Below are 12,687 nucleotides of genomic sequence, written 5' to 3'. Positions count from 1 at the left end.
TTCTTTCTGCTCCCCCTCTATTCTGTAGCCTTCTTTCTGCTCCCTCTCTATTCTGTAGCCTTCTTTCTGCTCCCCCTCTATTCTGTAGCCCTCTTTCTGCTCCCCCTTTATTCTGAAGACTTCTTTCTGCTCCCCCTCTATTCTGTAGCCTTCTTTCTGCTCCCCCTCTATTCTGTAGCCTTCTTTCTGCTCCCCCTCTATTCTGTAGCCTTCTTTCTGCTCCCCCTCTATTCTATAGCCTTCTTTCTGCTCCCCCTCTATTCTGTAGCCCTCTTTCTGCTCCCCCTCTATTCTGTAGCCCTCTTTCTGCTCTCCCTTTATTCTGTAGCCTTCTTTCTGCTCCCCCTCTATTCTGTAGCCTTCTTTCTGCTCCCCCTCTATTCTGTAGCTTTCTTTCTGCTCCCCCCTCTATTCTGTAGCCTTCTTTCTGCTCCCCCTCTATTCTGTAGCCTTCTTTCTGCTCGCCCTTTGTTTTTCTGTAGCCTTCTTTCTGCTCGCCCTTTGTTTTTCTGTAGCCCTCTTCTACTTTCGCCCCTTCCCCCTTTCTGTAGTCAGTATTACTTACCTTCTTTTCACTCTCCTTAGTTCTATCGCTGCTCCTCCCGCTGCCCTGCTTCCGGCCGACGGAAGCAGGTCACACACACACACACACACACACACACACACACAGATGCGGTGCTGCACTGTAGCAGCACCGCAGAGAAAAAAAAAAAGTAAATAAAAAGTTTAAAAAAAAAGGTCCCGGAACGCCGTTCCCAGCGTTCAATGGGAAAAAAAGCACTGCTTATAATACATTTATAGGAGATGATTTGCAAAGTACTCTTGATGCACACTACACAAAAACACCTTGGGGTATATGTACTAAACTGTGGGTTTGCATAAGTGGAGATGTTGCCTATCACAGCCAATCAGATTCTAGCTGTCATTTTGTAGAGTGTAGTAAATATAACCCCTTGAGTTTGCATCAGACAAAAATCAATATCTGATTATTTACTCTGTGCACCTTCTGTCCGCTCTCGGGAGCTGCCTCAGCATAATTCTCCTAGCAGTTGATTTACACTTTAACTTTACCTGAATGCCCTTACCAATAGTTATCTTACCTAATAAAAACACACACTTGACCTTTTCTGGCAAATGTAACAAATTTTATTGAAGATAAATTAAACTGGGGGTAAATAAAAAGCATTACCAGTAAGTTATCAGCCATTCCAAAAGCCAGACTTATGGCAACTCAAATGTATTTAGATACTTCTAGAAGGCAAAACCCCACTCTCCCCTGTTTGGCTCAATACCTGGGGCCCGCCTGGAAAGGTAGTGCCCTATAACTCCCCAAGGGGAGAGTGTTGCTAACAATGAACCTCCCTATGAAGGGACAGTGCCCCCACCACCACGCGAATGTGTCATTAGCTACAGCTAGGTTGACCCTAGAATGAAACTTATTGAGGCAAACTAGCTTAATAACACCTTTCCACATCCTACTGGGGATAATATCTAATATGGATACCAGGCCAGAGAGACAGAATCACATCCAAATCAAACTTAACATTCTTGATGAGCTCCAAACCCTTCAATTTACCCAGGACATTGCTGCCCAAATGAAGTACCAGTACCTCAGTGTGCCCAAACTAGGTTTAATTCAGATACAGGGTACTTAACAATGAAGCCCAACTAGGTCCACTAACACCTAGCCAGCGAACCTCAATATCCCCTATAAAAATGCTCGTGCTGAGGGCTGGACCACTCTTACTGACACAAAAGAATGTTTCACCATCCACACCTTCAATGAGTCCCCCTGACAACCAGCAACTTGGAGGTATGAGACATGTAAATACAGCAACCCAAGCATGATATTAGGAATCCAAAGGTATCAAATTAATAGCTAAACTCAGCTGGTGTAGCCAGGGGAAGGGACACATGAGGTGACCCATATGGAGGTAAAACCGTAAATAACCTTGAAGGGCCAATCAGGCCCTTCTTCTTGAGAAAAAATTAGGCAAATCCCTCCATGTTCCCTCAAAACTATAATGGTTCTATAATGGTTTCAACAGAACAACCCTCCTCAGCCACAATGTAACCAATCCTAAAAGAATGAGTGCTGTAGTCAACAAAGTTTAAACCCAGTTTACACAAACATTGCTGAAAAACTGTTTTTTTTGTCAGAGAAGACCCATTGGAATGCCGCAACCAGCTAAAGCCAGAGATTGGCCCTTTGTCCAAATAACTACCAGCCAAACCATGACCTTGCTATCTTCAGCAAACAATCCAGCATGCCCCTCAAATTAGCCACTTTGTCCACCGGTAAACTGCAACAACACACCAGATTATTAATCTCAATCCCCAAATACGACAAATTGATCATCGGCTCTTCAGTTTTGTCTACCACAATCGGCACCCCTAACATCGTAAACAAGGCCTGCATCATAATCAAAACCTCTTGGCAACCAGTGGACTCTCCTGGACATACAAGCAAAAAGTTATCTAAATAATATGCCACACCATGGTGGCCCATTTCTCTGCCCCATTTTCAGTAAATTAGGTCAAGACTGTGTAACATCCAGCCATACCTCAACATCCTTGCAGAAAAAAAAACATCACATGCAAATCATCCTATTGTTTATGAAATGCTTCCTCATACTATCACCACATAACTCCCTTGGAGTGCATGTACATCCCATGGACCAAATAAATGTATTTAAGGATGTTCATGTGCTGCTAAGGCCTGGTTTCCAAAGAGCATACAGGAAAAACAAAAATCCCATCCAACCAATTCACATAACTCCTTTAACTCCTATATGCTTCTTTGGCAATGTCAGTCCTCACCTTAGAAGCTAACAGCACTGCCTTGGCCTTACTAGTTATGAGAACATGTCCACATAACGCCCAGTGTGGATCCTTTCTCTCACTTTCCTCCCAATTTAATGATAAATCTCCCAGCTCAAATTTAGTATAGGCAGAGTAGAGAGGGAACTGAGCCCCTCTCCTTCACTCTGGCTGTGTGTATACAGAAGGAAAAGCTCACCGTCCTACCAACTGCAAATTTTTTTAAAAGTAAAAACATGGTCAAGGCAATATTACACAAATAAATATTACACAAATACATATAAGTCACAGGTCAGATATGACATGGATACGTTACAGCAGTATTTGAATGGTATCTCCGTTCCTGTCCTCTCCGATGATAGTAGGGAGTTTTTGGACTCACCCTTTACTCTTGAAGAGATTGTTATAGCTTTTATGTCATTCCCTAATGGTAAAGCCCCTGGAGTAGATGGAATCCCAATTGAATTATATAAAAAACACCGGCCCTTTTTTGTGTCTAGGTTGTTGGATACATTCAGCGAGCTGGGTGAGATTGGCGCTCTTTCCCCTTCAATGGCAGAGGCAATAGTGGTGGTGCTGCCTAAGTCAGGGAAAGATTTGTTGTACCCTGAGTCCTACCGCCCGATTTCACTTTTGTCAAATGATGTTAAGATTCCAACAAAATTACTGGCTTTGAGGTTAAGTAGAGTGGTGCTGGAATTAATTCATCCAGATCAGACGGGATTTATGCCGGGCAAATCCACGTCTATCAATCTTAGAAGGCTGTATACTCTCCTCCAGGTGCGGTCACACTCTTCTGAAAACGAAGTTGTGGTGTCCTTGGACGCAGCCAAGGCGTTTGAGTCGGTGGAGTGGCCATACCTGTGGGAGGTATTGTCCCGATTTGGAGTGGGCCCGGAATTTATAAAATGGGTTAAACTTTTGTATTCACATCCAGTGGCGCGGGTCTGTGTCAATGGGCATCTTTCTCAACAATTTCAATTAGAGCGGGGTACTAGACAGGGATGCCCGTTGTCTCCGGCCCTGTTTGCATTAGCAATAGAGCCGCTGGCCTGTAAGATCCGGCATGATAGAGAAATTGTGGGACTTAGATCAGAGCACAGAGAGGATAAGGTGGCATTATATGCAGATGATATGCTGTTGTTCCTTTCAGATCACGACACTTCCCTAAAACATTTGCTGCGGGTGGTTGATGTATTTGGGGTTTTTTCCGGCCTAAAAATGAATTGGGATAAATCTAGCGTGTTCCCTCTGGGATGGGAGTGTCCCGCGACAATGCCAGAAGGCTTACAGTTAAAATGGGCATCGAAATTCAAATACTTGGGAATATGGATCTCTAATACCCCCGCTGAATATGTAGAACTTAATTTGCGGCCCCAGATTAAATACATTAAAGAAAAAACTCATGTATGGAAGAAGCTCCCACTTTCTGTCTCTGATAGGATACATTTAATTAAGATGATGGTGCAGCCAAAGTTTTTATATATACTCCAGCAGTCACCTGTATATATTCCACCCTCCATTTTCCGATGCATTGATAGCTATTTGATTTCATTGGTTTGGGGAGGGGGAAGGGCTAAGGTCAAGCTCAGCTCGCTGTATAGATCCAGATCTTCTGGTGGATTTGCACTTCCTAGCTTGAAATTATATTATTTTGCCTCTCAATTGGTCCACCTTAAGGCATGGGTTTCGGACCCCGATTACCATAAGCTACATTGGGTGTTGGTACACCAATTTAATTCTAATCACACTCCCGATACAGTCACTGCTGGCGGGGCGGCTTGGTATGCGGGCTCCTCCGCTCCTGATTCAGGCAGTTAAGATTTGGACAATCTGTAATAAAATAATGAAACAAACTGACATTGATCCATATTCTCCTATCTGGGGGGAAAAGAAATTTGAGAAGTTGAATACTGTGAAGAGGGCCAGGGAGTGGTCTCGGTTGGGTGTGGTGCCGGTAGGTCAGCTTTATGATACAAATATACTTAAATCCTTTGAACAGTTGGTTGGGGAATTCTCTGTACCCAGAACAATGTTTTATTCTTACCTTCAGTTACAACACGCCCTAAACACACAATTTAAAGGGGAGACTTTGGTGTTTGGGGTGGATCCACTGAGGAAACAATTACAGGCCTTGGGTTATAGAGGTCTGATCTCTCGAATGTATTCATGTCTTCTGTATGAATCCACTGCAGATGATTTGGATGGTTTGAGGAATCAGTGGGAAATAGATATTGGCCCTTTATCAGACAAGGAGTGGGAAATGGTTACAGACAGTACTAAAGGTTATACTTCATCATTAAAATTTCAACAAATACAGGTGTTTATCTTACACAGGGCCTACTTTACCCCTATTAGATTGGCAAAATTTCGCCCGGATGCTACCCTTAACTGTCCGAAATGCAATTCGATCAATGCTAACTTTTGGCACCTTCTATGGGAGTGTTCATGTATACAAATCTTCTGGCGAAGGATCAGGAGATGTATTCAGGTTACTGGAATTGAAGTGTCTCTTAGTTCACCGGCCACTTGTCTCTTTGGGCTCCGTTTGAAGGGGAAAGTTAATAAACTGACAAAAATGTACATTTCACAGTTATTGATGTTGGCTAAGGTCTGTATAGCGAGGCTGTGGTTGGCCCCGAAGAGTCCCACGGTTAAAAATTGGAAGGCACTGGTCAATACCACCATAAGGCACGAGAGATTTGTTTATACTAGCAGACAGGCTCTGAAGGAATTTGAGAATATATGGTACAGATGGTTAGAGTCTCCATTCTATCCTATGTCATCTAGTACAGATGCTCTATCTACTTAAATGTATGGCTACCGCAGTTCTTATAATAAGTATCTGAGTCCATGTAATAAACCCTGCATGTGTAACATACTTATGTATAAGCATTTACGATGTATGATCCTGAATGAATATAGCACATTTATTATTATTATGCTTTAATGTAATCTTGTAAATTCCGTCATTTAATTCCGATATGTATGCGATTGTTTTTCTTTTCTTTTTGTTGTTTAGTATGTTTATATCTTAAAAAATTTCAATAAAAATACTGGATTTAAAAAAAAAAAAACATGGTCAAGGCTGTTTCATATGCAAGATAAGTTCCACTTTCACTGGTCAAAAGGACAGTGGCTGGATAACCCTCTGGCAACATATGTGGCAATACTGTATATAAAAAATAATAGGGTCCCATATATATATGGCACCACGGTGGCTTAGTCGTTAGCACTCCTGCCTCACAGCGCTGGGGTCATGAGTTCAATTCCCATCCATGACCTCATCTGTGTGGAGTTTGTATGTTCTCCCTGTGTCTGCGTGGGTTTCCTCCGGGTGCTCCGGTTTCCTCCCACACTCCAAAAACATACTAAGAGGTTAATTGGCTGCTATCAAAATTGACCCTAGTCTGTCTCTCTCTGTCTGTATGTGTGTGTACATTAGGGAATTTAGACTGTAAGCTCCAATGGAGCAGGGACTGATGTGAATGAGTTCTCTGTACAGCGCTGCGGAATCAGTGGCGCTATATAAATAAATGATGATGATATTTATATATATATATATATATATATATATATATACACTTTCTGTAAATGGGTGTGGTGAGTGATAGTTCTTTTAGAGGTATTGATGAGCAATAAACACTACTATTCCTAAAGAACCTGCTCAATGTGTACTCTTTTTGTTGTATTCATGTGAGCTACAGATAAGAGCTAACATTCCTATCCATCCACCATCTGCTCTGTGTTGATCTCAGCATCCTGAGTTAATGCTCTGCATAGCAGTATTACAGCACATCTACTTCATGTTAGGAACCTGTTACCCAGATCTAATTCTCTCTATTCTCTCAAATCTGCTGGTATTCCGGGGATTCGCTCCACAGCTGCGGATCTGAAAAGAATTTGGAAGGAGGTTCACTCCTCTTTGAAAAAATCCTCATTGTCGGCCAAAAATTTTTCGGATCGCCACCGTGCCACCTGCTCATTCAAAGTGGGCCAAAAAGTGTGGCTGTCAACTCGAAACCTCAGGCTCAGACAGCCTTGTAAAAAATTGGGGCCTAAATTTATTGGTCCGTTCATGATCACCAAACAGATCAATCCGGTTGCTTTTAGATTGAAGATTCCTGGCTCACTAAAGATTCCCAACACGTTTCATTGTTCATTACTCAAATCAGTATTATACCCAAATCCATCCCAGTCTACAGGACTTTCTGTAGGAAATAGGAACACGCCCAAAAAATTTTTGGTTCAGAAAGTTCTTGACTCCAAAAAAGTGCAGGGGCAGGTACATTTCCTGGTACAATGGAAAAATCGTGGATTAGAGGAATGATCCTGGGTCCCGCGAAGATGACTATGTGCGCCTAAACAGTTGAAGGTTTTCTTTAAAAAAATTCTAAAGAAGCCTGGATGTCGGGGTCCCTCGACCCCTCCTCAAGGGGGGGTACTGTTACGAGCCGCGGCGGTGCCCAGCCGACGTGACTCTCTTACCTGCATCCCGGCCGTCGCTATGGCGACCGGGACGTCACTTCCGCCCATGTCCCAGCCGTTGCCGGGGCAACGCATAGACGCTTCAGCGCTGCGTCCCGGCGGTGAGAAGCCGGGCGCATGCGCTCAACTATAGTGAAACACCTATTGCCTAAGTAATCTAGGGGCAAGGCTGAGGATAATCAGAGCCAGGCTCTGATTGGCTGGGCTTACTACTTAAAGCAATGAGGTCTGCTACCTCATTGCCGGTTATAGTTTCTGTTCCAGTCTGCTGACCTGCTCTGTGTCTTGTTCCTGTCTCTTGGATATCCTATTTGACTACCCGTGTATGACCCCTTGCCTGGATTTGGACCCTGCCTGTGTATCTCGTGACCCCTGACCCTGGCTTGTTATCGGATCTGCTATCTGCTGCCGGCCCTTGACCTCTGCTTGGATTCCACTCCGCTTGCCTGGGTTCTCCCCAGCCGGTACACACTTCACGACCCTCTGTCAGTCTGCGGCCCAGTCTGTCCCCACCATCAGGGGCTCCAGTGAACACCTGATTGGCAGAGTAGATTCCGGGTTGTGTTGGGCCGGCTGGAGAGGTTCCTAACAGAACCCCAGCAGTCAGCACCACAAAACCCGGAGTCTACTTTGAAGTCTGGTTTTCACTGGAGCCCCTAATGGTGGGGACAGACTTGGCCACAGACAGCTGAGGGTCATGAGATGGGAACTGGCTGCGGAGAACCCAGAAACGGAGAGTAAAGGCAGACCGTTTATCCAGAGAACGGGCCGAGGTCAGGGGTCACTAGCAGAAAAGAATAGTCAACACGCCAAAGGGTCAGGGTCACGAGCAGGTCAGCAGAATCCGTGATACAGGCCAAATGATCAGGGACACAGGCGAGACAGCAAAATCCAGTAACAGGCAAGGGGTCATACACAGGTAATCAGAAATCCAAGGTAATACACCAGCTGAGGTACAGGAGCAGGCTAGACACAGGGGCACTGAGCTATAACCGGCAGGGAGGCTAAGCCCTCCCTGCCTAATATACTGACATGGGCCAATCAGGGCTCAGCCCTGTAATGACAAACAGGCTCAGACTATAGTGATGTTTAATTAGCCCGCAGGCTATACTTAGCACATGCGCCCGGCTGCAGCACTTGCCGGGCGCAGCGCTCAACACACTCGGCGTCCGGCCGCTGCCTTGGTATGGGTCGGGCCGAGTAACCGGAAGTGATGCCCCGGTCGCCATGGCGACGGTCGGGGACGTCCAAACAGGAAGGAGGAGAGTAAAATCACTAGGAGTCGTCAGTAACTGCAGAATACTGACAGTAAGAGGGACCCCAAGATAAATCAGCAGACATGATGGCAAAGTAAGCCCATCCTGTTACTATTGCTACAGTAAAGGAAACTAGTGTTTAACCATGATATCCTTTGGGCTGGTTACTTTGCAGCACCCCAAAATAGCTTCATAAACTCAAATACTTACAGAGCTCAACATATGCATCAAAGAGAGGAAAAGAGTACAGGATAAAGGGTCTGATTGGAAAAAAGGCAAGTTAGTCCTTAATGGACTAATAAAAGGTGTGGTGGGGCAAAACTGATATTGGGGCACTAGATAGATCATAGACAGAAGCTGCTGTAGACAACATTAGCTTATGCAGAAAGTGTATTTAAACAGAACATAGCAGAAGTTGCTGTTGACAGTATTGGTTTACAAAGTGTGTAGGGTTTGAGCACAAAATCCATTTCACAAATAGTAAATCCCCCCAATGCTCCTTGACTTAAAATGGCACCAGTACCAATTGGTAAGAGGGTTGCAAATGGAAAATTCAGAAATAATGTTTTAGAACTGAATAAGCTAAATTTAATTAAAGAGCTAAACTTAAAGGGTCTTATTTACCAAGGAGCAGATGTGAAGATACATGTGGTGGTGAATACGGTTGTAGGTCTGCTCTATTAGCCAGGACACTGCAGGATGTGTCCAATACATATCTGGAATATAAATAAAAATATAATATATAAAAAAAACCTATTCAACTAATGTCACCTGTTAATAATATAGGCATTAAGGATAAAAAATAAAAAAAATAAAGTGTTTTCCATTAAATACACTTATTAGTATGCTATGAATGTCTACTGTACATAAAATATATAATTATATAATTGCAAGCACATGTAATAACATGCATTCTCAGCCATCATCACTAGTAATCAGCACTTAGATTAGACCTGTAGCTGGAGCAAGAGATAAGCATAAGAAACAAGTACTTTTGAGATGCCCAGAGCTTGTTGGACGCTGCTGCGTGTGCTCAAGACACTGTACATTGACTACAGGCAAACACCACTTACCTGCCCTGTTCCTTCCTTAAAATCGTAGGTTGTAATGTCATTAGAGCTCAAATATTAATTGAACATTGCAGCGTTCTGTGGCTTATCAGCCGTTTCTGGTCATGAGCAAAGTGATTTTGCGAATTGTACGTACAAAATCGTCATTTACGTTCCCCAATGAATGAGGCCAAGAATGTCTTTCTTAGATAGTCTAGTTTATTGTTGCCCCTTATTAAATGATAGCGGTGCTATTGCCATGTGAACTCAATTAAAAGTTGATAGTTGACTCCATGCTTTTGGTTCTTAACATTTTGCAAATGCTGTTTGAACAAAATCATATAGTCTTAAGAGAAAGGAACTAATCTCTCACTTCAGCATATATCAGAAAATGTCCTTTCATTGCATTTGAATCTGACGACTTCAAGAGATGACAACAATACACATCTCTTGAACACCAGCATGTGTCTTTTCAGTACAAATAGTGAGCAGACAAAGGGGTCTGATTATCTGTATGTTGACTTGATGCTATTCCGTTGCACTGTCAAGATAATGCAATGATGAAAGCATAAATTACCTTTATTTCTGTCAGTGTTGTCAGCCCCTACAAACTAGTCACGATGAATAAAAAATGACATTAACATTATCTATATTTCAATATTTGTCAGATACTGACGAGCACAACTCCCCTCTCATCATTTCCTCTCATTTCCTGTCCCTTTTCTATGTCTTATTGCACAATTCACTTCTACTCTTTCTTATATATATATATATATATATATATATATATATATATATATATATACAGGCCCGGTGCTCTCATTAGGCAAGGTTAGGCAGTTGCCTAGGGCGCCGGGCTCTGGTGGGCGCCACTGAAGTAAAATGCAGATACTATTGTACTGGAATACTGTGCGGCGACTGCTGAGCATACCTTCCACGGCCGCCGCACAGCTTCAGATAGATCTACAGGGAGGGGGAGGGGCGGGGCAAGGGGGCCATGGATCGCGACCGCCGCCCTCCCCTCCAACAGCTGATGGGGCGGACTGTATCTCCGACTTCTCTCCTCCACTCCCCCTCCCCTCACTGACTGTCGGGCATGACATCATCATCACGGCCTGACAGTGTCAGTGAGGGACGGGACTCAGCAGCAGCAGCGAGGAACACCTTTAAGGTAAGGAAAGAGAGGGGAGGGGAACATTTAGACCCAGGGAGGGGGACGCATTGAGACCAAGGGGGCGGGGCAGTGTGCTGGGGGGGGATTTTGACATTTTGCCTAGGGCGCCGAGGACCCTAGCACCGGCCCTGTATATATATATATATATATATATATATGTATATGTATCTTGTTCTCAGTAAGTGTCCTAGTGTCCATGCTTTTGAAGTAGACAGATCTATTAAGTCTGTAGTGCTTTCTTCAGCCATAAGATTGAACAGACCATGTGAGCAGTATGGCCACCTCTGTTACTGAAACCTGCATTCACAACCACATGAACACAGAGATACTATAGATAAAATACTGATGGCCTTCCGAAGCATGAATTTTTGTCTCAAACTCCAATTCTATATTTTTATTTTAATCTGTTAAAAGCCAGATGAAGATCAAATGTATAAGCCGAAAGTTCAAGCTTTATGTTCCTCAACAGTTTGGGAATGCATAAAAAAAAAATGTCCAAGACCTCAGGATAGAAACATATTAGCTTTCCATCAAAGCAGGCCTCAGTCAATGGATTGTCTCCTCAAAATTATGGAAGATAATGCAGCCTAGATATTGTTACAGCACAAAATAGAACAGCTCAATCTTGTCCCGTTTTAGGCACCATTGAGTCAGCCGTTGACCTCTGAAAATGTTCCTCCATATTTATCCCACCTCTTCATTCTTTCTCCCCTTCTTCTTCCTCACTGTCTGATTCCGCTTCACCCTCCTAGTAAACACGGTTGGTGTTGACAAATAGGTCGCTGTCATCTTCTGAATCCGTATCACTATTTTCTGTCCGAGACTTCTCACCAGTTGAGCTTTGTGCATCTGGCCCTTTGCTGCTCCTTTGTTCCTTGGCAAGATTTTCTGTGTCTTCTGTATAGAAGACCTGTGGCCAGAGACCCTCTTTCTGCAGAAGACATTGGTGATCTTTATATATGATAAAAGATATCTCTGCTTTCACCTTCTCTCCTTCCGCAATGGGATCAACAATAAGAAAATCTCCTCTCTTGATCCAAATGTTCTTTCTGAATTTTGTGGGCATGCTGGCTAAAAACCTCTCTCCTTCAGCAGTCTCAATCTCATGAAGATTATTGCCAGGGCTTCCTAAAACCCTCACTATGCGCTGATTCTCAGTAGGTTGAACATAATCCAGGAGAACTTCTTTCACCACATGTTTTTTTTTGGTTGCTTTTGACATCGTATATGTTTGGAATGTAACAGTAAAGTATATTCACAAATTTTCTCAGGAACTTGAAAACATTGCAGTCTTTGACTCATCTGTGGGTTTACACTGTCACTTCCTAGATATGGCTGCAAACACAGTTACTGTCACGGGCACTAGGAGTCTTTACCCAGGGATCACCAGATGGTAGGCTTACCAGAGCAATGTAGATGGTAATCGAATACTCTGGTAGCTAGGTGATCACGGAACATGAAATGATGGCCGATGAGATGCTCAGGAAAGTCTATGACTAGCAACACTGGTAATAATGAGGTAATAATACACAAGGAACTGTATGGACAAGGACACGTGAAGATAGTCAGTGGTCTGCGATAGCAAGTTGTACCACTGCTATAGGGAGGAGGAATGTCCAACAGAATCAAGGAGGTGATGAGAGTCAGCGGTCTGCGGGTAGCAAGTTGTACCGCTGTCTGAGTGAAGGAATGGAATCCAAGTGGAGGTATCCGGGTAGTCAGTGGTCTGCGGTAGCAAGTTGTACCACTGCTATGTGAGAGGATAATGGAACAGGTGATACCGGAAACAGGGATCAGTGGTCTGACATCAGCAAGTTGTACCACTGAATATATATGTGAGGAGGTGCACGGGGGAAGACTGCAACACAGGATATACACAGGCACCTTATACACGATCCAC

The 12,687-nt window shown here is 43.6% G+C and overlaps 1 protein-coding gene across 1 annotated transcript; it reads right to left on the bottom strand.

Annotated features, from left to right (window-relative positions):
* Nucleotides 1-11,535: 11,535 nt before the first annotated feature.
* Nucleotides 11,536-12,132, bottom strand: LOC142108791 (putative RNA-binding protein EIF1AD). Its single transcript, XM_075192666.1, has one exon. It carries the CDS (start codon nt 12,007-12,009, stop codon nt 11,536-11,538), a length of 474 nt encoding a protein of 157 aa, XP_075048767.1. The 5' UTR covers nt 12,010-12,132.
* Nucleotides 12,133-12,687: the final 555 nt, after the last annotated feature.

This window comes from Mixophyes fleayi, chromosome 1, assembly GCF_038048845.1.
Source record: "Mixophyes fleayi isolate aMixFle1 chromosome 1, aMixFle1.hap1, whole genome shotgun sequence".
In the NCBI taxonomy this organism is placed as follows: Eukaryota; Metazoa; Chordata; class Amphibia; order Anura; family Limnodynastidae; genus Mixophyes; species Mixophyes fleayi.
The sequence above is the reverse complement of the archived record's forward strand: the minus strand, read 5'-3'. Positions and strand labels throughout refer to the sequence as shown.